This window comes from Phaenicophaeus curvirostris, chromosome 23 (genome assembly GCF_032191515.1).
Source record: "Phaenicophaeus curvirostris isolate KB17595 chromosome 23, BPBGC_Pcur_1.0, whole genome shotgun sequence".
NCBI classification, from domain to species: Eukaryota; Metazoa; Chordata; class Aves; order Cuculiformes; family Cuculidae; genus Phaenicophaeus; species Phaenicophaeus curvirostris.
Genome location: NC_091414.1, coordinates 1,866,181 through 1,893,595, shown reverse-complemented (window position 1 = coordinate 1,893,595; position 27,415 = coordinate 1,866,181). Strand labels below are relative to the sequence as shown.

The window sequence follows — 27,415 nt, the reverse complement described above, 5'->3', positions numbered from 1 at the left end:
GCGAGCGGGGAACGCTCCCACCAGGGAGTGGGAAGCAGACGGGGACGTTATTTCCGATGCTTCACTTCTTTCTCTGACGCTTTGGAGTCTCCGGCCGCGTGCCCGTTCCCTGTGCTGTTCATGAACATTTTATCCAGCCCCTTGAGGGACTCCACCAGGTAGTTCTGGAAGGCCGTGAGCGCCGCGCAGATGGCCGGGCCCCCAAAGCCGTGGGTTATCAAGCTGAAATGAGTCAAACAGCTCTGGACACCGGGCTCTAAGATGAGGGAGGGGCGGCTGTTCCCCAGCGGCGAGCGGTCCTGGGCTATCAAGTCTGCAAACTCCTTACAGATTTGCCTGAAAGAGAGAGGTTTGTGTTACCATAAGTGCGGTTGGGAAGATGCCAGGTGAGGGTTTAGGGTCTCTTTTCCTGCTCCCTGCCCAAGCGGGAGGCTGAGGGGAGACCTCATCGCTCTCTCCAACTCCATGAAAGGAGGTTGTGGAGAGGAGGGAGCTGGGCTCTTCTCCCAAGGGACAGGGGACAGGACGAGAGGGAATGGCCTCAAGCTCCACCAGGGGAGGGTCAGGCTGGACATCAGGAAAAGATTTTTTATGGAAAGGGTCATTGGGCAGTGGAAGAGGCTGCCCAGGGAGGGGGTTGAGTCCCCTTCCCTGGAGGGGTTTAAGGGACGGGTAGATGAGGTGCTGAGGGACATGGGTTAGTGATTGATGGGAACGGTTGGACTCGATGATCCAGTGGGTCTCTCCAACCTGGTGATTCTATGATTCTCTGATACTGTGATTCTCTTTTCCTGCTCCCTGCCTGAGCAGCCGCATCCCCCCTGAGGTTTTTTCTTCACCCTGGGGAAAGCCCTCGGGTGTGGAGTTGAAGCTGCTGCGAAGGGGCTCATGTGGCAGGTGCTGAGATGCTCGCTGGGCTCAGGGTCAGCTCTCCATGTAGGAGCAAGCCCTCCAATCCATACTAACTCCTCACCTCGCTGCATAGCTCTGCGTGCAGCATCTGAGACCGTCTCAGATTAAGGTCTGTGGCTAACGCTGCCCTTCCAGGCTGCGGGTGCCTCATGGACTGGTGGCTTGTTGCCACCTGTACTCACTTGGTAGCCAGCAGCATGTTTTTCCTGGTGTGGAGCTCGGTGGGGTCGGAGTGCTGTCGGCACAGGTACTCTGCCGCCGCCTTGGCTGGGAACTCTGTTTCGCACACGTACCCGAAATCCCGAGCCAGGTGAACGGCTTCACCTACGAGCAGAACAAATCAACCAGTTGTGTCAATACCTGCATGAAAGGGGGACGCTTTCTGCAGCAGCCTCGACATGGTTTAGTGTTCGATAGGAATGGTTGGACTTGATGATCCAGTGGGTCTCTTCCAACCTGGATATTCTATAATTCTATAATTCTATGATTCATCTCACTGATGTGGTTTGTTCCTGCCAGGGCTGGAGCCCTCTCCTTCCTCAGCTGCCACCCAAGAGCTCTCTGGGTTGCAGAGATGTTTCTCACTTGGATGCTTCCCTTGATACATCTTTCACTCCCCACTTCATCCAAAACTTCTTTCTCAGCCTTTCCAAATCAAGCAGAGGTTTAAGCAGGGGTGGGAGGATGAAGAAGCTACCTTATCCCATGACTTAGGGATATTATTTAGTAGCAGACAGGTCTGGTTGGACTCAATGAGCTCAAAAGTCTTTGCCAGCCTAGGGAATCTATGATTCTGTGACTTCTGCATGTGAGAAATGGGCAGAAGGAAGGGGTTTACATCCTCCCACAGCGAGCGGGGGCCCTCGGGCTGGACGTGCAGGCAGCGTATCCATCAACCCGTGGAAATGCCCACCCATTGATGGAATTGATCCTTCTCCAGGCATCCCCATGGAAATAATCAGAACTGATGGCAATTGATCATGCCCAACACCCGAAATCCCAGTCGGGCAGGCAGGCAGAGCTAATTTGACGTGCCCTCCTGCTGCTCGGACGTATTAGACCATCCATCCTAAGAGTATTAACCCAGATCCCATCACAGCCTCCCCAGCTCCCGGAGCTCAGGCCACGAAGCTGCATTACAGGGAAAGTGCCTGTGCTTCCCATATAAAGATAACACTTTATCTCCTCCTCCAAAGAAGGATCAAACAAGGTAAACCTAGAGAATCAGAGCGGCAGTTATCTGTATGTTAGAAAATAATCAGAAAGTAATAGCTGCTGAAAAACAGTTCCAGGGACTGTAAAAAGGGCTGTGTGACCTCATGGCGAGAGGCAAGGCTTGAGGCAGGGTTTGTTTCACCGTGAATGTGAGTCTTACATAGCTGAAAGTCTTAAAGGCAACTTGGATGCTGGCTTAGAGAGGTTTCAGCAGAGGGGACACGGAGCTGCACTTCTACCTGCAGCCCTCGTTGTGCCTCCTGCGTTCCCGTTCTCCCCCATCCACTTGAAAATCTGTGGGTCAGTGTAAGAAGTCTACGGTTAGCACTCAAAAACCCACCCGGTACTGGTTTTAAATGAGCAGATACTGGACAGAGGGGAGAAAATAAATAAGAAAGAGGGTGCCTGGGGCATAAGGCACAAGCCAGCTTTGGCATGCTGAGTAATGACCACGCAACAGCCCCTTCCTCGGGGTGAAACATCTCCCCGTGCCGTAACTGTGCAGGGGGAACCTGTATCCCTCGAGCACACATGCTCTTTTATTTACTACTTTTACTCTTTTACTACTATTTACTCTTTTATTTACTACGAGCTGGTAAGCAGTAACCAAAACATCAGCAGCCACCTAAAATCAAAATGTACGTTTCTTCCTTCCTTTCTTTCGTTCTTTTCTTTTAATGGAAATCAGCCCTTCATTCAGCACGAACCAACTGCCCTTAGTAACAACCTCCGCCTAATGAAGCGGGTCATTTAATTTGCTGCCAACAATGGAGATGATTTTCTATTCAGAATCTGCAGGCAGCTGCCTCCAACACGCTGGGTGCAAACACAATGGATTCCAAAGCTTGAAGGGAGGCAGAGCTGTCATCGCGTTTGTTTGCATCCTGTGTCCCTTTCTCCCAAGATGCAGCAGCGACATCATCATTTCCATAGCTCAAAAAAGTAGGAGGGAAGCAGACAAACGAGCGGCTTTAAGCAGGGGCACCTCACACGTCAGGGCAGGTCGCATTTTCATAGAATCGTGGAACGGTTTGGGTTGGAAGGGACCTCAAAGCCCATCCAGTTCCAACCCCCTGCCGTGGGCAGGGACACCTCCCACTGGATCAGGGGCTCCAAGCCCCATCCAGCCTGGCCTTGAACCCCTCCAGGGATGGGGCAGCCACCACTCCAACTCTTCCAACCTGGTGATTCTATGATTCTAAGCATTTTGGTACTTGTTTTTTCTGAACCTAAGCGTTACTAGAACTAGTTCCGAGGGAAAAACGGGACACTTGGATGTAGCCGGCAGGGAGCGTGCAGCCCTCCTTGGATGCCTCTTCCTAAAGGGCTATGACTGGTCCGACAGAAATGTCTGAGTTCCAGCAGGCGGACGTGCTTGGATCAGCACGGAGGCTGACACGGGGATTTTTCCAGTCTCGGCCGGCGGTGACCGCTGCCGGCTTTGCTCTAAGTGTTCTCGTTTGTGGAAAGCTGCAAATGAAGGGTATTGAAGTTTCGGCACTCCCATGCTCTGTGGGAGTGGAGCGCGACTCTTACCTTCCACGAGGGACGTCAGCAGGGTGACGTTGGCAGCTTTGCGTCTTCCCGCAGGTAGATTCAGTCCAATTTTCTCTAACCTTTCCCTTAAACACCGCCCCCCGTTTTTTGATTTTGCTCTGAAAAAAAAGAAAACAAGGGAGGGGAAGAAAAAATTACAATGGAATCAATGTTAAAATAACTGCAATTAAATAAAGCTTCCCAGTCGAAGCTTTGAGGTTTGAAGGGAAAGAAGAAAAACAACAAAAATGCTGTTCCCCAAAGCACCATGTGTAGAGTTTCTCGTCTCTGTGAACGAGTGGTAAGAGCTGCTGTGGAGCACAAAGCTTGCTCCAGCTTTCCCCCCCTCTTACCTGCGGAGGACTCCTCCGAGGAGAGAAGCGTTGAGACACTCGGGGGGCGAGAGCCTCCTCTGCACCTCCCCGACGGTCACCTTGTACTTGGAGGTGGAGCTGAGGAGAGAGAGGCGGCCGGGCACGGAGCAGAAGACCTCGTTGGGATTCGTCACCCCTCCGATCAGGCTGTCTTTGTTCATGGACAGGGTGGGAATGGTGGTGCCGTTTGCCTTGGTGGGGATGGGCACTGGGAGACAAGGAGAGGAGAGAGAAGAGGAGAGCGTGGCTGAGAGACTCCGGGGCCAGAAAAGCCGCTCGGTGACTCTCCTGGAAGCTTTGGAGCCCCCAGCATCCGTGCGCTGCCGTCCGCAGCATCACCAGGGCTGGCTGGGATGTCTCAGGGAGCTTCATTTTTTCCTCAATAAAAGAAGCACTGGAACAGGCTGCCCAGGGAGGGGGTTGAGTCACCTTCCCTGGAGGGGTTTAAGGGACGGGTGGATGAGGCGCTGAGGGACATGGGTTAGTGATTGATGGGAATGGTTGGACTCGATGATCCGGTGGGTCTTTTCCAACCTGGTGATTCTATGATTCTAAGAGAGGTGAGTGATGAAACTAAGCTAAAGGAAGGGAAAAAGTGGAAGAAGCCTGGCCTCTGCTCTCCCCCGCTTTCCCACGCCTCCCAGCTCTCCTGTAATTAAACCCAAGGGTTTGGGCTGGTCTCCTGGCAGGCTCAGGACTGTCCGCAGCCTTCCTGCCCAGACCTGTGACCAGCTTTGCCTCCCTGGGTGCTCGGGGAGGTGGGGCAGCAGGGTGAAGCGCTGGCTCATTGCCCTGGCTGCTGCTCCTCTCCTGGGTTTGGGATGGAACCACGGGTGCAGCCCAGCTCCATGGGCTCAGCGGGGCTGGGACGCAGCCTTGGGACCCTGCGGGAAACCCAGGAGATGCTGGGGTGGCCAAGAGCTGTATGTGCCCACAGGAACCAGTGGAAAACCTTCCTTTGACTGCAGATTGTGCACCCTGGGGAAGATAAGGCTTCGAGGAGACCTTCCAGTACCTGAAGGGTCTCCAGGAAAGCTGGAGAGGGACTGTTTACAAAGGCTTGTGGTGATAGGATGAGGGGCAATGGGGATAAACTGGAGAGGGGCAGATTTAGACTGGACATAAGGAGGAATTTCTTCACTATGAGAGTGGGGAGGTCCTGGAACAGGTTGCCCAGGGAAGTGGCGGCTGCCCCATCCCTGGAGGTGTTCAAGGCCAGGTTGGATGGGGCTTGGAGCCCCTGATCCAGTGGGAGGTTTCCCTGCCCATCCTAGGGGGCTGGAACTGGACGATCTTTAAGGTCCCTTTCAACCCAAACCATTCTATGATTAGCCCCACAACAAGCTGCAGCCCTAGATTTCCATCATCCTTAGCTTAAAGGAAGCTTGAGAGGATCAAACCAAACCAGCCCGGCACAGACTTCCGTTGACTTAATGGACAAAAGTCAGTTAACACAAGAGTTTTGACAAGCAATGGGGCTGCAGCATCGCATCGAGCCCAGGGCATCATCACACCCAGAATGAAACGGGCACAATTTTCCCATACGTCATTCCAGTAAGAAACATTTTTAGACGCAATAAAGGTTTATAGGCTAAAACCGTAGCTGAAACCTGTGCCAAATCTCTTTGGCTTTTATGTTCTGAAATTAATAACCAATTTAATGCTGGGGAAAAAAAGCAGGTTTTGAAAGAATCCAGAGAGGACTGCAAATGCCATCTCTCCGGATCATTTCAGCCCTGGCGTTCTTTGTGGTTCCTCAGGAATGACTGCTCCTCTGTGCATGGTCAGATGGTTCCTGCAAGCAACGCAGCAACGAATACCAGGGCGAGATGCGGGAATTTATAAAGGAAATGCACATGTCCAAAATGAAACAGAAAACCTGAGAATGAATTGGGAAGGGTGCATAGAATGAACCCACTGGAGGGGGTTACAATCAGCATATTGTAAATGCAGCTCGACAACTTGTTAGTCTGGCAATAAAAAAGGAGCACATGTTACATAAAAAAAAGGCTAATGTTTTCAGACTGAAAGATGAATGGCAGTGAGCTGAGGTAGGTGAAGTTTCCTTTCAGCATGAGACTCATGCAGAGTTGGGGGCTGAGGGGATGATGCCCGCTGCAGCCAGCCCGGTCGTGCCGGCGTTCACCACGACTGCGGCTGGTGGAGGGACGTCCAGGGAAGAACAAACACGGACACGTCACCACGAGACATAGGAAAGCAGAGCTATTTCCAGAGAGCAGCAACATCAAAGCTTCCTTTCACAATCCCTGAACAGGTTAGATTTGTCTCTAAGGGAGTCCCTTGAAATAAAAAGCCAGAGCATGCTTTACAAACACCCATGCATCGACGACGAGGCTGCATCACGCTGGGTACCCAGAGGATGTGGGTTCTGCTGCAGCAAGGACCACCCCAAACCACCCCCCGCAGTGAACTGGTGCTGCTTGTAGGATAAAGCACTTTGTCCACAAAGAGCTCTGCATAATTTCTGTACTCACCTATTTTTGCATGCGCTCGCGTGCACTCAAGCCGCATGCATGGCTGGGACCTGCATAGACACGAGGGACCGAACAGCCATGCAGGGGAGAGGGGATCTGTGCCTCCCCACACGTGTCCGTGAGCATCCCGGGAGGAGGAGAACCCAGCTGGCCCCGGTGTGAGTTAACACCGGGCTGGAGAAGGGTCCGATACAGCCAAACCACCCCAAGCACACGGCAGCGGGTAGGGAGGCACGGATGGACGCTGACGCACAGCGGGGAGATGACATGGAGACACCACGGAGACAATTTTCAAACACCGAGTGGCGTTTTTAGGAATGATCCCGCTGTCGGAAACAAATCCCCTTGAAATTCATAACCCAGAACCTATCGCTGCACGGGGGAATGCCCTGAGCAGCTCCACGCCACGAGCAAACCGTGCGGGCACCGGGCACCTGTTACAGAACATGGATTTCTGCTTCGCTTTCCCACCTCGGGGCTCAGCCCCGGCACGTTTGGCACATGCAGGCGTGGGACGGGGAGTTTGCACCCTCAGCAGTGGGACACATGGAATGCAAAGGGAGGACCAGAGCGGGTGGCAGCGCTGGTGACCAAGCCGCTCTCTTGGTCCTGTAACAGTGCTTCATCCATTAGACAACGTTGCCTCGACACAACAAGAATAAACACAGCCACGTTCGCCAGTAATTATTAATGATTGTTATTTGGCCTCACCTGCTGCCGTTTGCCTGGTCTGATCTGCAGCTTGTTTGCCCATAAACATGCTGCAGGAGGGAGACAAGCTACCATTAAAGCCTGACAGCTTTGTTTCCTTGGCTTTTGGGGAACCAAAATTGTCTCTTGTCATCTGAGTAAACCAAAAGTCCCCCTCGATCTTCAGTTGCTGCTTTCCTGTTCCCGCAAGCAGCAGGTGATCGGAGCACCTGAGCCAGCCTGCAGACAAGAAGGAAGCATGAGACCGTTGCGGGTGGGCACGGGGGCGCAGCCGAGAGCGCGAGCCACGGGACCCCCCGCGCCCGCCGCGGGCACGAGCCACGGGACCCTTCCAAAGCAAGTCGGGTGCATGCAGGAGCCTCCCGCGCTGGGAAGAGCCACGTGCTGCTCCGCACAGGCTGGGGCTGAGGGTTCATCCCAGCGATGGGGCCGAGAAACAAACCAGGGGAGCGGAGACGGGGTTTTCACGCTGTGCCGAACGGCTGTGCCCGAGGAGAGGAGCATCCAGGGAGGGCACAGACCTGCGCCCCACGCAGCACTTTGCGGCTGGGAATAGAAATGGGACATCAGCATCACTGTGCTGGTTGCCGCTTCGGAGGTTTTCTGGGTTAAGCCAGAGGAGATACGCGCCCTTGGCACGGGGCACGGCATCGCCCTTCACTCAGCGAGCCAGCCCCAGCCCTGCTGGTCCCCGTGGCTCAATTCCCACACACGATGGGGGAAGACAGAGTTTTCAGCAGAAACCACCCCAGAGACGCTCATTCTTACCGTGATGGGCCGACGCTTTACACAGGCTGGAAGGAAAGAGTTCAATGCTGGGGCCAAACCATGAGGGCGCTCAGGCTCTTGGCCCCCGCGTCCCGGCTGAGCCTGATGAGCAGGACAGGGCTCTGCTGGGCTTCGCCACCCCAGGACTCAGACTCACAGAATGGGTTGGAAGGCACCTTAAAATCCATCCAGTCCCACCCCCGCCATGGGCAGGGACACCTCCCACTGGATCAGGGGCTCCAAGCCCCATCCAACCTGGCCTTGAACCCCTCCAGGGATGGGGCAGCCACCCCTGCTCTGGGCAACCTGGGCCAGGGCCTCCCCACCCTCACAGAAAAACATTTCTGCCTAAAATCTCAACTCAATCTCCCCTCTTTCAGCTGAAAAACATTCCCTTTCATCCTATCCCTCCTGTTCCTGACCAAGAGCCCCTCCCCAGCTCTCGTGGAGCCCCTTTCAGCACTGGAAGCTGCTCTAAGGTCTCCTCGCAGCCTTCTCTTCTCTTCTCCAAGCTGAACAACCCCAACTCTCCCAGCCTGTCCTCCTACAGGAGGTGCTCCAGCCCTCCAGGTTACGCCGATCAGACCTCAAAGACCTTTACAGGCTGCCAGTCCCCAGCCCATTGCTGGTACAGGACCAGGCACTGGACTCATTAACTCCCTCCCAAAGGCCCGTGTGAGCTGGATCGTTGTTGCAGCCGAGGAAAACTGAGGCACAGCACAAGTTAAATGATTTACCAAAGATCAGGCGATGGGCATAATCTGTTTGCATGCGATTCTGCTCCATGGGAATGATTTTATAGCAGTCGGGGCTGTACAGCACTTTCTCATGCTGGGGCAATAGCTACAGAGGACTGATTAAGCATGGGCTCTGCTTTTATAGCTCCAGATGTTATTTAATGCCTTGAAACACTTGTCACTGCATCATCTTGTCTCGTGATGCTCCTGTAGCTCAAATTTAGCTGCTGAGAGCGGCAGTGTGTCAATAGGCGTGACACGTCTTGTCGGGTGGGACGGGAACTCTCCTCGTTTCACCTGTACGACGCCTCAGGAAGCGTTTCCACGAGACTCAGCATCTCGCCGCCTCCTTCCACGCTGCGAGGCGGGTACCACTTGCACTACACGATGCATTTCAGGAGTAACGAGGCAGAATGACCCAAACTCCCGTGTGAGTCAGCTGCCCTGGTGCTACAGAGCAGGTACGCGTAGCTTCGTCTTCCTTTGAACCCACGAGGCTTGTGATCTCCCAGCAGAGATGTCTCTTTTTGTGCTGAGTTGGGTCTGGTTTGTCTTCTAAACATACCCTGGGTGTAACCATCAGGTGATGAAACTCCCACAACCTCCACTCGCTGTGACACGAAACCCCCTGATGCAGAGAGAGAGTGATTCCAAAACAGGTCCTGGTTTCCAGAAACACCAAAGGCTTCATCCCTTGATTTTCCCGAGCTGCAGAGCACCCTCCCTGCATGTGGTTGTTCCCTCAGGGCAGTGGGAAACCCGCAGGCTCCTGCTCTGCCTGGGAATTGTTTTATGACACTGGGTAGGTCACCTCTCCACTTTGGGTTTGATGGTCTTCGTCAGTAAAATGGAGATAATGATATCTCCCTGGGAGGGATGCTGTGATTCCCAATTAGAACTTGCCGAGTGATCCCCAGATGAAAGATTTCTCTGGGTGAGAAGCTTCTGCGTGGTGAATGCAGCCAGAGGGAGCTGGTCCTGAGCACGGGACGTGATGATGCTCCTTGGAGAGGCAGACAGGAGGGAGAGGCTGTGCCCATGAACACGAGGTCCTGATGCTTCCAGCGATGCTGCAGGGGTGGTGGGATCCCACAGCCTTGTTTCTGTGAGGGCTCTTCAGGAGATACCAGGCAGGAGGATGAATGAGAAGGAACCCCTCCAAACTGATGGTCACTCAGTCGTGAATCCAGCGGATGGAGTAAGGAGCTCGGTGCCTTCAAGGTGTCCCAGGATAAAGCATGAAGATTATGACATCGGGTCTGGTTTGCAGAGGTGGCCCCTTGTACTTTAAATTCCAGGTGCAAAGAAGAAGTGAAAGAAATACATTCTTCAAATGCTTTTACTAGAAAGCCTCGGAGAATTTCCTGCTTTTCTCCAACAAGTTTCAGCATGGATCTATCCACAGCCCTGCGCCTCTGCTGCCTCCTCATCCAGCTCTGCTGTGGTCCAGGGTGATGATGCTTTGTCCCTGAGCTCCTGCACTCCCTCTCCTTCCACGTTCACAAACATTCGTGGCCAAAACTACCACTAAAATTCCTGAAAATGCTCATTTTTCCATGGAAATACACAGTGCAAAAAGCACACCTGCAGCCCGGGCTCGGGCTCTGTGTGCGGGTGCAGCCGGGAGCGTGGGAATCGTGGTGCCCGTGCTCAGGTCTGACCTCACACCATCAACTTTTAGCTCTTTGAAGGGAAAAAAAAAAGAGATTGTACCTCCAAAAAGAAAAAAGCTGCAGTCCTGACTCATTTCCATACGAGAAATGTGCTACCTGCTTGCGAAATGATTTGTAAGCAGGGAAATTTGTGGTACTTGGGAATTGCATCGCTTATCGTGGTGCGATTTGTTCAGTTCCGTTTCCAGCTGGAGCTTCAGGTGCTGCAAGAGGGGGAAACAAGTCCAGAGGGAACATGCAAATCGCTGCCTGACTTACAAGCCTGTTTTCTTCTTTCCTTAGATACATTACAGGTAAATCCTCCTCCTCAGCAGCCCCCAAATCCCTGGATATTGGAGCTTTTGTCGCAAGATCTCTTTCAAAAGTGGGAGTGTGCTGCAGTTTAGATCGCATTTTAAAGAGATAGCCGTTAATCCTTTTAGAAGACTATCTGGGCACGAAGCAAGCACTCATCTTTAGGCACAGCGCTGTCTCCTACCACCCCAAAAGCATCTCAGCCCCTCTGTCCCTCTCCAGGGCTGCGCATCGGTCAGCCCGAGCATCCCTGCGGGTTCAGAGCATCCCAAGAAAAGGCTGTGGGAAGCCCGTGCAAACCTATTTCAGCTTCTCCTTCCCGCACCTGCTGAGGTTTGAGGTCTGGTGGTGACATCCCTGAGCCACCCTGGGTTTCTAGACGGGGTGTTCCTGCAGCTCCAGGGGGGAAACTCCAGCTGAGGGATGTTTGCGCGGAGCCGGTCGTGCTCCAGCAAGTCAAGGGGCTGCTGCTCTCTTTCAGGAAGAGCTTTGGGTGAACTAACCTAACCTTCGTTTGAATGTCTCGGATGTAAATGATAAGATACGTGCATAAAGACGGATCGGCGTGTGGGTGTGAGCCAGGGGCGGCTGCTCCTGCCACCGTTCTCAGCGCCGCGTCTCACCGGGGAGGTGGTGCCGAGTTGAGCCGCTGCCGTTTCCTGGTGTTTCAGCAGAGAGGAATTTATTGATGGGCCAAGGAAGGAGGTCAGTGCCACCAGCCATATTTCTAACCCGCAGCCTGTAATTATCCTTCCTTCCCAGAGGGGATTAGACAGGTATTTTCTTTATCTCGAATGCACAACCTGAACCGAGTCCCCGCGTCAAAGAGCCTCTCGAGGAACCGCGTCATCGTCGGCTGGAAGGCCTTTTTAAATGGAAGGATGGAAAGAATCTTGGGTTTATCTCTGAGATTGCTGAGTCCAGATAGGGAAATGGATCTCGGACCTTCGGAAGAAGAGAGGGAGCCGGGATAGGACTGGCAGCCTCCAACGATTCCCATGAGAAAGCTGGTGGGGAGAGGTCCCATGCTTATGCAAAGCTCCCGACTTAACATTTTGTTTCCAATGCAAATCAATACATTAGGTTATGAACTTCATGTGAAGGTGCCAGGTGATACAAACTGCGTTTCCCTTTCCGTGCCTCTGTTTTATCCAGCAAAGCACCCAGGTGTCTGCTCCCAGGGAGCTTTGGGATGGATCTACGGGGTGGGGGTGTGAATATTCAGCACCCCCAAGACCAGTGGATATGATGGAACGGCTTAGTTCATTGTGTCTTGATAGGAATGACTGATCAATATAACAACAAAATTTACTGGGACCTCTGCAAAAGCCCCTTCTGCTCCTTCAGGACTAGGAAGGGGATTAATAAGCCATTTGCAATTAATAATTCCAACTAATGCTCTTCCCTGCCTGTTTTCTAGCAGCAGCTCAGCCTCAAATGAGCTGCTTGCTCAGAATATTTTGTAAATTTTTTGGAAACCGCTCACAGTTTTTTTGAGTTCCCGAATACTTCCCTGCTGGACTTAATTCTATGGATTGGGCCGTGCTGTCTGGGGAGATTCTGAACAGTAGAGTCAGGAATAGCCCACAGAAAGCAGCAACTATTAATGATTAAAATACCCTCCTAACTGGGGAAACTCAAGCACTCCAGTTTCCTTCCCAGAAAGTGAATGGAAAAGGATTCGGACGCTGATTTGAATCTCCAGGTGTATTTGCAGGTATTTACTGGATGGGGATTTTGCTGTTCATCACCAGAGCTGCTGCGACAGAGCAGTTCCCACCCCCTCCCTGAACTCTGGGCTTCTCACTCAGACCCCTGCGACTCCACTTGAAAAGTCACTTTAGTGCAGTAATTGATTATTTCAATGCCCCAGTCCAGTAATTGATTATTTCACTGCCCCAGCCCAGTATTTTTTTTAACCTGCAGCTAAGCCCCTTCACACCAACATCAAAAAAAACAACAATTATTTAAAATTCAGTTCAATTCCTGACTGCTCTGCACGGATCTAAGCACCTCGGTCTCTTCTTGGATACAAACTGGAGAGGGGAGATTTAGACTAGACACAAAGAGGAATTTCTTCACGATGAGAGTGGGGAGGCACAACAGGTTTCCCAGAGCAGGGGTGGCTGCCCCATCCCTGGAGGGGTTCAAGGCCAGGTTGGATGGGGCTTGGAGCCCCTGATCCAGTGGGAGGTGTCCCTGCCCATGGCAGGGGTGGGACTGGATGGGTTTGAGGTCCATTCCAAGCCGAACCATTCCATGCTTCTCGTATGGGAAGCAAGAGGCTGGAAAGTGTGAGGATTCAAGCCAGAGGAACGCTGTGCCGACCCCAAGGAAAATTCCTCATCCAAGGGCACCCCCAGCCTGCTCTGGCCGTGCCGCGCGGCATCAAACGCTCCCGGCCTCTCTCTGCCCTGTGGTGTTAACCAGCACAGGTTTATTCATTTAGCAGCACAAACTCCCATTACATTTTGGCAACCAGTCTACGGGATCTTTATGTGTTTAAACAGCATAATCCATTTTACAGTAACATGCTTGAGAGGTTTTCCCGGTATTCCCTATAGAAGCGCCTGAATTCGTGCGGCTTGGATCTACATAATCTAAAAAGGGAGAACAAAGATACCCTGTGTGTCGCGAGTGGCAGCGGATCCTACGTAAGCCACGGTGCTGTTGGTATCAATTTGTTAAAATGTACTTAGATTATTGGAGGGCAAAAGACCCTTCAGCAGAGATTAGACGTGAATAATAATAGAAAAAATACTTCTCTTCGTCTAGAGCGCGCTGCCAATCCGCAGAGCGTGTGGCAGGGCTTCCATCCGAGCCTCAGACCGCAGAGATGAAAATCTAAATTCACCTGCTGCTCTAGAGTCCACGGCTCTGGGGAGAAGAATTGCTTGGCCATCACAGCACAAACGCTTCTCCTTTTCCTCGCTCAGGAGATGAGCTGAGTTCCCGATACTGGTGGGATCTCTGGCAACCCAGACGTGTTACAGCCTGATCTCAACACGTGTCGCAGCCAAAGCTGCCGGGGCACATGCTGGGAAACCTCCAGGACCCACAAGACCTGGGGAAGGAGCCACGTCTGCATCTTTCCACAGGGAAAACCTCCACCCAGCCACAGAAACAGCATGGGGAGAGTCCAGCCAGCTGTGCTGGAGCCTTTAAGTGACTGCAGCATCTCTTGCAGCTTCTACAACCCCCTCCAGCGATGCCTCCTCAATGACTGCCCCCAACCCCGGCGATGCCTCCTCAATGACTGCCCCCAACTCTTTTTTCCAGCTTGGATGCACTGCAACCATCGGTCCCCTTGGCTGGATCCTCTGCTCCCACACACCCAACCCCAGGGCTGCAGCCCCTGGCGTGCGGGGTCATCTCGGGGAGCCCTGGGTACCCCCCATCCCCACCTCGCTGGGGACACCGCTTGCTTCCCAGGACCTGTCGGACCAGTCGAGAGGGAATAGGGCCTGACCCGCTCCCTGGCGCCTCGGCACTGGGGTGACTGATGCCAGATAAATGCCTCAGATAGAGGGTGGGGAGGCTCAGCCCAGCTGGAATCCCAAGCACGCGCTGCAGACGCTCCAGAAGCTGCGACGGCTTTTTTGGGCTGCAAAGGTGAACCTGCTCGCTGCTCGCCTCGTGCTGCCCCAGAGCCCCTCGCTCCTGAGCCGCAGGCGCACCAGAGCCTGCGAGATTTTACTGCAATGGGTAGTTTGGGCTCATTTCTAGCCCTATTTTCTCAGTCCCTCGTGCTTCTCCGCTCTTCCCACCAAGCCACAACACGAAACCTCCCTTCAAACCAAGGGCGGAGCGGGATACGGGATCGAGTACGAGAGCTGAGCAGGCAGCAGCTCCAAGTATCATATCCACATTTGCTAATTAGTTCCTTCATTAAGAATTAAAATAAACAAACAAATGGAAGAACAGCAAGAATGAGTAATTCCCTAGGATCACACAGGAAAGGGTGGGATTGTTTGGCGGTTAGGGTGCTCGTCTAGGACTTCAGAGAACCTTGGGTTTGTTCTTCAAACAACCAAGACAGATTGCAAACATTTTTTTTTTTTTCTGAGATCACGTATCTTGGATTATTACAGAACAGGGAGGAATAGTCTGTGTTTGCCCCTGCTCTGCTGTGAATTTGGGGTGAGCCTGGGCTAGGGGCACACAAACAGATCCTTGTGTCCGTGCTGACGTGGGTGGGTGCCCTGTGGGACCCAGCGAGGCACCATCTGCAAAATGAAAACCTCGGTGCCACCTCCTTCATGGGGACAAAGACCGTGGGGTGCACGTCACCCAGCTGAGGCTGCTCTGGGTGGCCTCGCTGCCTGTCCATCAGGGGAAAAATCATCCCCCTGGAGCTGAGCTGTGGCATGGCAGCAACCCCCTGCCCAGGAAGGTAGGAGCAAGTGTTATGCTCTTCCCCAGAAGCTTTCATGCCTTTGCACAGCTCTTCAAATGACTTGGGTGGCTGGGGACAACCGGCCCCTGGTGACCCCTTTGCCCAGAGAGCAGCATCTGCAGCCACTGAGCACCAGCAAAACCTCCAAGCTGCAGAAATATCTCACAGCCCCCAAAAAGGAGGCACCACAACATCAGTGCTGCCTCTCTCCATGCTGTCGCATCAAGAAACCCTCCCTGAGGTCCAACTCCTGGACCAAAGTGCTGTTGGTTTGACTCCCAAGCCACATGGCAGAGAGCAACCCCAAGTTGGCTTTTCTGAACCTGCTCTTTAGGAGCTGCTCTTTACTTCTACCAACGGAAAAAAAAAATATATTCATTTAAAAACATCTAATTAAACAGTAAGTCATGACAAGGTACATGAAACTTGGAGATAACACATGCCTGGGAGGCACCGGGGAGGTTGAGACAAAGCCCAGCGCCTTCACCCGTCCCCGCGCACGTTATCTCCCATGAACACACACCTGGGTTTATCCTGATGCAATTACAGGACGTTAAAAATATAATTTTAATGGAGGAATGGTGATCTGGATGCAGTTCAGAGTAAAAAACTTTCTTTTAAGTTGCTCTGCTTGATTAGTAGGTGCTCCTGCCGCGTGTGCGCGCGAGGGATGGGGAGGTGCGCCCGTGTTTTGATGCATCTCAGTGTGTGCGAGGGCTTGTCTGAACTTTAAAGCCTTTGTGAGCAGCGCTGGGGCAGCGAAGCCTCCAGTCAAGACCTGGCTTGTCCCAGGTGAGCCCCTTTTCCCACTCTGCAAGCTGCTGCAGCAGGTAAAGCTGCAGAAGGCCGGGAGAGCTCAGCACCGCGGTCCAAGCTCCTCCACCCACATCCCTGGCCAGTCCTATAAAAGATGTGTCTTTGCAGCCCGGAGTGTTTTATGGGATGACCTCATTTATTACCTTGCCCATCGCAGGAAATGATGTTTATCTAATCTCCCATTCTTTCAAGACTATTTTTCCTGCCACATCTGGCTTGACGCAGCGTTTCGTGCAGCTCAGCTCCTGCAAACCGAGGGGAAGCGGCACCGCTGCTGCCACGTCGGCACCGGGTCCCGTTGGCACCTGGTCCTGCCAGCAACGTGGGGAGGTTTTGCATCAAAGCCTGGAGCTCACGAGCAGAGAGGATCTGAGGATCTTGGTCTTAATCTCCCTCCTCTCTGCATTCCTTAGCAGTGACAGCTACTCCTTGCAATATTTCTAACTGTGGGCTCGGGGCACTCGGAGGCGCAGCTTTCCGTCCAGCATCTAGCCAAACAGGTCCACATTCCTGAGCAGAAACACTCTGGAGTGGCTGAAAAGCCTCAGATGGAAATTTCAACAAGTCCCAAACACGAAGGGAAGCGCGGCGGCTGAATCCTGCTGCCCCAGAGCCAGGCTCAGCCCCACCAGCCTGTGCACCGTGTGCTCCGGGGTGCCAGCTACACCCAGCTCCGTCCCTGCTCGGAGTTATAAAACGCTGCAGCCAAAACTCTTGCCCGCAAGCGCGTGGCACAGGCCCCTGCGGCTCCCCCTGCGCCCGCTGCTCCCCCTGACCCATCGCCAGCAGGACCTGGGGCTGCTTCTGCGCCCCAGCGTGCCCCTAGGGTCCCCCAAAAGGGCTTTATATTGTTCTTTGTAATAAAAAGCCTCCACCAGAAGCTTTCGGCTGCTCCCCAAAGCATGTCAAAGCAATAAAACCCCTCCTTATTTTATGACCAAGCTGCAGGATTATTTTTTTTTTTTGTTGTTGCTACCGAGCGCAATGGCGTAATGGTTGGTTTCATAAGCAGAACGTCGCCCTCTCCTCGCTCAGCCCAGGGAAGGACCCGCACCACGAGCACCAACTGCTCACTGGGTCTCTGGCTATTTATTTGGGGCTTTCAGGATGTGAGTTGCCACTCCAGGTGCCCAAACACCAGGGTGAACCGAGCAGAAACCGCCTGTAGCCGAGAGCAGCCAGAGCCCCAGATTAAACTTTATCAGAGTTAGTTCTACTGTTTTCGAGGCAAATATGTTCCTAGTCTGAGATAACGCTTGGGAGGAAAAACAAAAAGAAAACTAAGGGAAAAAAAATAATAACAAAAATCCCCTCCAAATGACACAAACAAATAAAATACCAATAAAAGAAGACAGGAAAACCATTTCTGAAATACTTTTGGGAAAGAGGCAGAACGAACAAACACACGCACAAAAAATATTTGTAAAAGCTTTGCTGCCCTGTCTAAGGTTTTATCCGTTTAGCTCCTAAATTAAATATATGCCCTGTTTGCCAGGCCAGCGCGGGGGAAGCTCAGCCTCTGTTTTTTGGTGCTGTTGGCAGCTCTGCATGCTCAGAGTAAAATTCGGGTTCTACCTCCGTCCCACCGCGTTCCCCCCGTGTATAACGAAACGGAGCCAGAGCCGGGAGCGATCCTGGAATTGGGGGTTCGGATGCTCATTTCCAGCCTGGGGATCCCCCAGCATACAAGGTAGAAGCCACAGAGCCACTGCTGGGGCTGCAGGATGGGGAGCCCCCCCAAACCCTCACTGAGGCCATTCCCCCCTCTCTCTTTTCCTTAAATTCGAGGTCACCCGCAGCTGTGAGCTGGGGCAAAGGCACCCAGGGTGCCGCAGAGCACCCCAAATCCGCCCTGCACCAGGGTTGCTGCATCCTTTACACCTCCCACTAAAAACCCCATATCGGCAGCAGCTGCTAAACCCGTTGGAGTTTTATTTAAGTAGGAAAACGCAGGGAAAAAGCCAACACACAGCCAGGAATCCTCTGGCATCCCGCTCCGAGCTGTTCCTACCCGCAGCCCCCTGGTTGTGCTGGGGGGAACACTTGGATTTACAGCCCCCCCCTTTCTCCCAGCACCGAGAAGGAGCCCCTCCGAGCCCCCCATCCTATTTCCCTCACTTGGTTTGAATTAAAAGCCTCTCCAAGACCAGAAGTTAAAAGGTGGCTTTGGGGATTTGGGGCAGGTGATTTATATTTGGTTGAACCAGGACAAACAGCATCTCGGCGACTAATTACGGCGAGATTTATCTGTTTTCTCACGCACAGATTTCTATCAGGACCCTGTCCGAGGAATTTAAGGATTAATCCTGCCCAGTGCGGAATTTGAGAGCTCGGAGCGTTTTATGACCAAAAGGAGCTTTTTTTATGTTTATATTCGGGGAGAGGGGGGCACAGATAAACCTTTATGTCCATCTGCACTCCCCTGGCTGCCTGCAAACCGCTCGGGAATCACTCTGCTATTAAATATTTCTTTTCCCTAGGCTGGAATTCGTTTGGGACGCGGGATTCACCTTCCCCTTGGGCTCCTCGCTCGCTGCAGCAGCCGCAGCTCAAAGCCAGGGAAGCAGAAATTCCTCTATTATTATTCTATGTATTATTTATATTTAGATGTTAAAAAATTAGAAAGAAATCAGGCTGCAAAGCGGTTCTTTCTCCCGGTTTTTTTTTTGCAGCGTTGGGCAGCGGAGCGAGTAGCTCGGTTATTCGGGACCCGCAAAAGCTCCTCAGGGCATCATCTCCAGCTCCCCAAGCACCGTGGGGTCCGGGATCCCCAACCCTGCAGCTTCCAGCTCCCTTTGGAGCCGAATTCTCCCGTTTTTCGAGCTTCGTTTCCAGAGAAACGGGAGCGCGGAGATCGAAATTAGCCCCTTTCCTTCTGATTTCTCCCTTTCCCATCTGCTCCAGGGCTCGATTCTTGCAGCTCCCGAGCGGAGACGGGGAGCGCGTCGCCCTCCGAAATCAGATTATTGTTTAAAATACACTTTGCATCTTTCTCCCAAACACACAGGAGGAGGAAAACGGAGAGAAAAATGAGTAGGGAAAGCCCTGCACCCTCAGCCCTCGCTTTCCAGCCTCGATTTTTCCTTTTTATTTCGTCCCTGGAAAAAATCCACTGGCACCAAACAACAACAAATCCTCCCGAGGGGCCAAAACCTCCAAGAAACGGCGCGTTTGAAAAATAAAATTAAAAAAAAAAAAAAAAAAGAGAGAGAGGGAAAAAAAAAACAACCCTCTTCCACTATAACTTCAACCGAACTTCCAGAGAAATTTGTGGAGACACCCGAGGAACGGGGAACGCTCCCAGCTCCGGGAACCGCTCCTCACGCAAAGATCTTTAACGAAACGCCTCTCCTGTGCTCTAATTAACGCTAAAATAATTACGGTCGTTAATGCCGCGCCGGAACGCCGCGTGTAATGAAGCCGCGTTCTGAGAAAAACAATTTTCACGGGGAAAAAAAACGCTGTAACGCGCCGTGAAGGGAGCTCCCCGCGATGGGAGAGGGGGAAGAGCCTCACCAGAGGGATATTTTTTCTGGGATTGTCGGAGATGGGATGTTAGCGGCGGGTTGGGATGCGGTTGGGAGAGGAGAAACGGCACCCGGGCTGCGGGGGGACCGGGATGGGGATGGGATCGGGATGGGATGGGACCGGGAACGGGATGGGAACGGGGCTGGGACCGGGAACGGGGCTGGGATCGGTACCCGGACCGGTACCCGACTTCGCTGCATCCCCCGACGGCCCCGACGACCCCAACCCCGATGCTGCCCCGGCCCCAGGAACGGGCAGCACCGCTTCCCCCGGCCCCATCGCCTCCTCTCTCCCGGTTCCAGACGCGTTTTACTGGGGTTCGGGCCGGTCAGAGCCCCCCCCCAGCATCCCCGCATCCCGGGGAATGCGGGCACCGAGCCTCCAGCGCCCCCCGTTTCGTTCTCCCGTTCGCGTTGGGAACCCCACACGGAGCCGTTCGACACCTCCTCGCCCTCCACACGAAAAACCATCGCGGGGGAGAAGCCGGGAGCTCCAATATTTCACCGGAGCCGCCGCATCCACCGCCCGCGTCCCCCCCGCTCGCAGCGAAAGCCCCGCTGGAGTTTTTACGAGAGAGAATATTTTACGGATTCGAGCTCTTTTCGCCCCGAGGCTTCTCTGGGAAGCGGGGACGGGGCGGGGGGGTCGGTAGCGGCGCCGGGAGAACCGGCTGTAAATCAGGAGAGGCTGAGGGAGGCACCGGGGACGTGGCTGCTCCCGGTTCTCCGCTGCGGCTCCCCCCACGCCGAACGGTCCCGCTCCCCGTAGCCTTCTCCTCGCAACCCCTCATCCCCGAGCCGGTACACGGGGCTCCGGTAACGGGGCAGCGGGACCGGGAGCACCGGGAGCCACCGGGAGCATCCCTACCGCTTCCCACCCCAACCGGCAGCGGGATGGTCCCCGGGACCCCTCGGTGGGAGCCGCCGGTCCCGTTTTAGCCCCGCCGGGGACAGCAACGAGCCCTGCCCGACGGGAACGCGACGAGGGGGGGAGCCCCGAGAGCAGGACCGGGGCTCGGAGCCCGTCCCGGTGCCGCGTCCCGCCGCGCTCTTACCTTTCTTGATCACGGACTGATCGAGCAGGTTCATCCCGCCGTCATCCACCGCCTGCAAGAACCGGAGGAACCCGCATCAACCGGAGGCCAGGAGCGATCGTTCGCCTGGGCTCCGGTAACGGAGGTTACGGACACCGCGGGGTCCGCCCGGGACCCCTCGGGGAGCACCGACGGCGGAAGGATCGGTCCCCGCCGTACCGCGACCCCCCGAGCATCCTGCCTGCATCCCTCCGACCCCCCGAGCGTCCTCCCTGCATCCCTCCGACCCCCCGAGCATCCTTCCTGCATCCCCCCGACCATCCTCCCTGCATCCCCCCGACCTCCCGAGCATCCTCCCTGCATCCCCCCGACCCCCCGAGCATCCTGCCTGCATCCCCCCGACCCCCCGAGCATCCTCCCTGCATCCCCCCGACCCCCCGAGCATCCTCCCTGCATCCCCCCAACCCCCCGAGCGTCCTCCCTGCATCCCCCCGACCCCCCGAGCATCCTCCCTGCCTCCCCCGGTACCTGGATGTCGTCGAGGCCGTGGTGGCCGAGCCCGTGGAGCCCCAGGGGGCCGTCGGGGAGCCCGTGGCCGCCGTCCGGGATGCCGTGGAGCAGGCGGGGCACGGCGGGGTAGTCGCGGCGGGGGTCGAGCCCCAGGGCCCGGTGGGTCTGCGAGAGCAGCCCCGGCTCCTCCTGGCGGCCCCGCTGCGGGGGCCAGGCGGGCTGCTGGTGCTGGTGCAGCGGGCTGAGAGCCGCGTAGGGGTCCCCGAGGTGCGGGTAAGCGGGGTCCTGGCCCTGCGGGTAGGGCAGCGGCGGCTGCGGGTAGGGCGGAGGGAAATAGGGGGGCTGGAAGTCGGCGGCGGGCGTGTGGCACAGCGGCGGCGCTGACCCGTACGGAGCCTGGTTGAGCGAGGGCAGCTGCGGCAGCCGAGCCCCGGCCGGTGCCCCGGGCAGCCCCTCGGCGCGGTCCTGCGGCGGCGGAGACGGCTGCGGTCAAGGGGATGCTGACCCCCGACTCCCAGCCCCCGGCCCCACCGAGCAGCCCTGCGACACCCCCGAGCCCCCCTTCATCCCGCCTCCCGCACTCACCGTGCCCCCCACCGGCAGCCGCCCCAGAAGCATCTTCGGGGACCCCAGACTCCCCCCACCCCCATCCCACCCCTCCGTCCCCATCCCGCACTCACCGTGCCCCGGTAGCCGCGCACGAGCATCCTTGGGGACCCCCAGACCCCCTGTTCCAGCTTCATCCCACCCCGACGCCCTGTCCCGCACTCACCGTGCAGGAGCATCTTTGGGGACCCCAGACCCCCCTATACCAGCCTCATCCCACCCTCACCATGCCCGGTAGTCGTGCAGGAGCATCTTAGGGGTCCCAAGACCCTCTATTCCAGCCTCATCCCACCCTCACCATTCCCGGTAGCTGTGCAGAAGCATCTCTGGGGATCCCAGACCCCCCCGTCCCGCACTCCCCGTGCCCCTATAGCATCTCTGGGGACCCCAGACCCCCTATTCCAGCCTCATCCCACCCTCACCAAGCCCGGTAGCAGTGCAGAAGCATCTTTGGGGACCCCAGACCCCCTATTCCAGCCTCATCCCACCCTCACCAAGCCCGGTAGCAGTGCAGGAGCATCTTTGGGGACCCCAGACCCCCTATTCTAACCTCATCCCACCTTCACCATGCCCGGTAGCCGTGCAGGAGCATCTTTGGGGACCCCAAACCCCCCCGTCCCACCCTCACCAAGCCCTGTAGCTGTGCAGGAGCATCTTTGGGGACCCCAGCCCCCCCATCCCGCACTCACCATGCCCGGGTAGCTGTGCACGAGCATCTGTGCGCGCTCGCGGCGAGCCCCGGGCGGGCCGGGCCCCGGGGTTACCCCCCCCCCCGGGTCTCCGCCCCCTCTATCCCGCCGGAGCGGCGTCTCCCATCGCCCTCCCCGCTCCTCTGCGCCGGCCCCGACTCCATGCACGCCAGTTATAGCGTCGGGGGCGCGCCCGGCGCCGCGGGAGCGCGCGTCAGAGCGCAGGGATGGGGATGCGCCGCCCGCTCCCGACGGCCCCCGACGGCTCCCGGCGGCACCGGGCGGCCCCGAGCCGCTCCCGACCGTCCCCGACGGCCCCCGACGACCCCTCGGAGAGGCTCCCGGGGCTGGGGTCCCCGGTGCCCCCCGCGGTTGCAGCCGGTGCCGCTCCCCGCGCCGTCGGGGACCCGACGGCGCGGGGAGCGGCACCGGCTGCAACCGCGTCCCACGATGCTACAACCCCTCCCGGGGTCCCCAACCCCCGCCCCGCAGCCTCAAAACCCTTCCTAGGAGCTCCCGGGACCCAGCCCCGAGGAGCTGGAGGGATGTGGGGAAAGGGGGATGCTCTACGGTTTGACTTTCTGAGCAGGGAGCGAGAGCCCCCCGGGGATGCTGCAACCGGCTCTGCCGGGAGAGCCCGGGGCTCCCCCCGGGGCGATGCTCCCTCCTCCTGGATGGGAAGAGGGGATCCCCAGCTGGGACAGAGGGAAAAGTGTGGGGGGGGTGCCCCCGGCCTGGCTCCCTGCCCGAGGGGACGGGTGGGAGGGGGGGGGTGAGACAGCCAGGGGAAACCAGGGAGCGATGACAGGGAGCGTGTCTGCTGCTTCGACCCTCCTACTCTCCCTCCTCCAGCCCTGCCTTCCTCCTCTTCATCCCTCCCCTCCTCTATATCCCTCCCTCCATCCCTCCCCTCCTCCTCTTCATCCCTCCCCTCCTCCTCTTCATCCCTCCCTCCTCTCTATCCCTCCCCTCCTCTTCATCCCTGCCTTCCTCCTCTTCATCCCTCCCTCCTCTCCATCCCTCCCTACTCTCCAGCTCTCCCCTCCCTTCTCCAGCCCTCCCTTCCTTCTCTTCATCCTTCCCTCCTCTATATCCCTCCCTCCATCCCTCCCCTCTCTCTTCCAGCCCTCCCTTCCTCGTCTTCATCCCTCCCTCCTCTCCATCTCTCCCTACTCTCCAGCCCTCCCCTCCCTCCTCCAGCACTCCCTTCCTCTTCTTCATCCCTCCCTTCTCTCTACCCCTCCCTCCCTCCTCTCCAGCCCTCCCCTCCTTTCTCCAGCCCTCCCTTCCTTCTCTCCACCTCTCCCTTCTCCCTCCCCTCCATCCCTCCCTCCTCTCCATCCCTCTCTCCATCCCTCCCTCTGTCCGGACCCTCCCTCCGAGGCGGTTCCGCAGCACTGGGCATCGACGGGGCGGCCCCGAGACCCTCGTGGCACAGGGTGGTCCCAGTTGTCCCCCTCCACGCGCCCGCAGGGGGATGCAGTGGATGCAGGGGATACAGGGGGATGCAGGGGATGCTCCCCAGCACGCGGTACCCACCCCCCGACACCCCGCGGTCTCACCGTGCCCATTGCCGCGCAGGAGTTGCCATCGGTGGCCGCGTGGAATCGCTGTGCGAGCAGAGACCAAACCCCTCAGCCCGGCTGTAACGAGGTGCAATAGGCATTAGCAAACACAATCCCACATCGTGTTTAATTTAATTCCACTCTTCCCGCCCCGAGCTACAGCTCCCTTCATTTTCGTTTTCCTGCTGAATTCCCACAACTCAGACCTCTTTGATTTCCAGGTTTAATTAACAATGCTCATTAAATGAATTTTTATTCATTTCTTTTAATATTACCCTGCCACCTGTCTTAAGGACGTGAGGGGTGATCATTTATTCCAATTTTTCCCATTAACAATGGCATTTAAGGGAGGGAGGAGGGATGTGCAGAGGTGGAAAAGGCTGCTCCGTTCAAATCTCTTCAACCCCTCTATTCAAACGCTGTTCAAGGATGCTGCTCCTGAAAGTTCCGTGTTTATTTTCCACCAGATCCGTTTCATTTGCTAGGAAAAATTGGATTGGACATGCTGTATTTTGCAGTTATGTTCCAGTTCATTCTTAATGTTCCTTGCTTGTCTAGTCCATATGATGCTGAGTCTTTATTCATCTGAAAGAGGTGAAACTGTGTGAAATCCAGGCGGGAAGAGCCGCGAGGCGGCCTGGGCGCAGGACCACGGGGTGAGCAGGGGGATGCTCCCCAGCGGCAGCTCGCAGGGAAGCCAAAAATGAGACAGAGCAGAGGAAACCTGCAACGCTGACAGACAAAGGGAGGGTCAAACAAAAGGCAAAGCTGCCCCGCTGCCACCAAGCACGCTTGGCAAGCTGAGTTCGTGGCCGTGGGGCTGCCAGGGGCTTGGATAGGGCTTCTCGCTGCCCCGAGCCCAGGATGGGGACAAGCTGGGGGTGTCTGAGCCAACAGCAAGCTCTGCGTGTCCCTCTCCTCCAGGCTTTGTGCAGCTCCTCCACCCTTGCATCCTCTCCCAGCGTCCTGGAACGGCATGTCCAGAGCACCGTGAGCACTTGAGTGCTCCTTGCAAGACACCTGAGACCTGCCCGAGTCCCTCACCCCCTCATAGAATCATCAGGCTGGAAAAGACCCACCGGATCATCAAGTCCAACCATTCCTATTAAATTCCTATCATCCCCCTGTACAGCTTCACCGAGAGGGTTTCCACCCACCAGGTGATGAGGACAACCTAAACCCGTGGGTCTCTAAGCCACCAACAGTGATGATGAGCAATTATTTGCTTTTTTATTCAGGAGGTGATGGGTGGGACCCATGTCACCACACTGGGTGCTGCACAGATGCTGTCCCAGCCTCGCTCCGTTACTGGTTTGGCACCGCCAGAGGAATTGCTGGGGGTCACCTGCCAGCTCTTTAGCTCCCAGTTTAAGGGTCCTGTGTCCATCCAGCTGGGCTCGTGTTTTGCTCTGTTAAATGTACATCATGCTCGTGAGCAGAGAGAGAGGATCACGGTGAGGTCCTCAACACGAGAGCTGTCCCCTCGCCTCCCAGCTACGGGGAACGTCTGCTGTCAGCCCACGCCACGACTCCACCCCAGGGACCACTCGTTGCATCTGCATCCACGCCAAAAATCTCTGAAAAACTGGTTTTGTAACAAAGGTCCCAGCGCTCCTTCCCAGAGAGATCGATGCCTATGTCGGCTCTTCAGGAGAGCAGCAACCGCTGCTTTCAGGGGTCAGCAGCGAAAATACCTGCTGGGCAGGGCAGCAGGGGCATGGGAACAAAAATGCTGCAGCTCTGCGTTCAGTTCTGGAGCCCTCAGCACAAGGAGGACACGGAGCTGTTGGAGCGAGTCCAGAGGAGGCCACGGAGATGATCCAAGGGCTGGAGCACCTCCCATACAAGGCCAGGCTGACAGAGTTGGGGTTGTTCAGCCTGGAGAAGAGAAGTCTCCAAGGAGACCTTAGAGCATCTTCCAGGACTGAAAAGGGCTCAAGGAAAGCTGGGGAGGGGATCTTAGGGAGGGCAGGGAGAGGATGAGAGGGAAGGGTTCTACACAACAGGGTTGATGCCAGCGGCAGAACCTGCAGTTGGGCTCGCAAACCTCGGGGTGGCTGCGGAGGCACCCGCAGCCTTTGAAGTCTCAGCCAGGCTGCTGGGACACCTCCCCCCTCACACTGGGCTGAGCTGCCCTGGGCATGTTGGAGCCTGCAGACGAGCGCAAGCAGAGCCAACGGAGATGCCCACGTGGCAGGAGACCTCCAGCAGCTCCAGCGCTCTCTCCTCTTGAACCCTGCTGTGCTCCCTGTTGGGAGATCCCAGGGATCCAGGGGAGGGAAACCAACTTTTTAGGGGTTCTTGATCCAGGAATGTGTTTGGAAAGTGGTGCCCTGGGCCAAAAGAGCTGCTCAAGGGAACCAGGTCATCCACACAACGTGTTTCCTCCAGTATTCAGCCTGGTAACATTCCAGAGCAAGGCTGGTGTCTCACCTCATCCTCTCTCAGCTCTGGCAGCCAAGAGGAGTGTGTTTAACGTTATGCAAATGATGTATACGATGAGCCATGAGGGTCTCTGGGAGGGCCCAGGTCTAGTGAGGCACAGGTGGTCCTTCTCACACCTGATGGGACTTCCCATGAAAGAGTGTGACCAACAGGTGCTCCTCTTCAGGCACTTACTGGTGGTCAAATCCCACTGCCCCGGGATGTGGTGAAGGATAAATTGGGGGACTTCCTCAAGCTCTTGGTTTGCTCCCAGGCAGCCTACTGGGAATGAAAGACCTGCAGCCAAAGGCCTCCAGGTCTAGGACTGCTCTGGTTTGGATGAGGTTCTGCAGGTCTCCTGTCAGGTGTTGTGGAAGCTCCTGCTGCCGCCTGCAGGGATGAACGATGGCCAAGCCAGCACCGCTGACCGCAGAGAGGAGAGAACCCGCCTGCGATACAGACACCTTATCTCTCATTAGTTCTAATGATAGCCTGGCTCTAATGGGGATCCCACACCCTTTGACCAGAGGCAGAAGAGGACAGGGAACGGTGGAAGGTAAAGCATTTGAGGGTTCGGGTGGTTTTTATACCTATCTGCAATGTGTTTCTGACTCTTCCAACACACCGAGGCTTCCCTGCGGGGCAGGGATGAGCTGTTCTTGGCAGGATGGGGAGGCTCCCAGCCCACGCTCCGGCACAGGTATGCTCTTTTCCAGGGCCAGGAGGTTCATTTGCTTGTTTGGCTTCCATCGCTTTCTTCGGGTAGCACCTACTTTTGTTCTGACTTGCATTAACTTATCGAGGCTGAGCTGGAATGATGAGAGACTTCTGAGGAACAGCAGACATCTCCTCTCCACCTGCGTGAGGTGTTTGCTTCCAAAAAACAGGGACTAAAGCCATGTCTAAACCAGGAATACACCGGTACCCAGCCCTCCCTTTGCCCTCGATCAAACGATCCCACAGCTCCCAGGGCCAGCCAGGACCTGATCCCGGCGAGGCTGTTGCTCCCAAGCTGTTCCTCGGCTGACACCTGGTGGAAAAGCTTTTCTGGCACCAGACACGCTCCCAAACACTGGGACGCGGCTTTCGGGGGACTTTGGGGATGACGCATCCCATGCTGTGAAGGGATTCAC

At 55.8% G+C, this 27,415-nt stretch overlaps 1 protein-coding gene across 2 annotated transcripts; it reads right to left on the bottom strand.

Annotated features, from left to right (window-relative positions):
• On the bottom strand, positions 1 to 22,483 carry TFAP2E (transcription factor AP-2 epsilon). Of its 2 annotated transcripts, XM_069875366.1 has the most exons (8): positions 22,294 to 22,483; positions 21,017 to 21,463; positions 20,510 to 20,561; positions 7,244 to 7,462; positions 4,017 to 4,245; positions 3,664 to 3,782; positions 1,095 to 1,236; positions 1 to 336 (listed from the first exon to the last, which is right to left on the bottom strand). In XM_069875366.1, the coding sequence occupies exons 1-8, from the start codon at positions 22,318 to 22,320 to the stop codon at positions 48 to 50; spliced, it is 1,524 nt and encodes a 507-aa protein (XP_069731467.1). In that variant the 5' UTR covers positions 22,321 to 22,483; the 3' UTR covers positions 1 to 47. The 2 variants fall into 2 exon arrangements, with proteins under 2 accessions (XP_069731467.1, XP_069731468.1); XM_069875367.1 differs by lacking the exon at positions 7,244 to 7,462 and having other exon boundaries at positions 22,294 to 22,470.
• Between the last annotated feature and the right edge of the window lie 4,932 nt (positions 22,484 to 27,415).

Bases quoted from the DNA above. Each gene is read 5' to 3' on its own strand.
- TFAP2E (XM_069875366.1), bottom strand. From the start codon at position 22,320: ATGCTCGTGCACAGCTACCCGGGCATG. The intron at 1,237-3,663 runs GTAAGAGTCGCG...TTCTGCTCGTAG, and splicing joins GCTGACGTCCCTCGTGGAAG to GTGAAGCCGTTCACCTGGCT. The intron at 337-1,094 runs GTGAGTACAGGT...TCTCTCTTTCAG, and splicing joins AACATGCTGCTGGCTACCAA to GCAAATCTGTAAGGAGTTTG.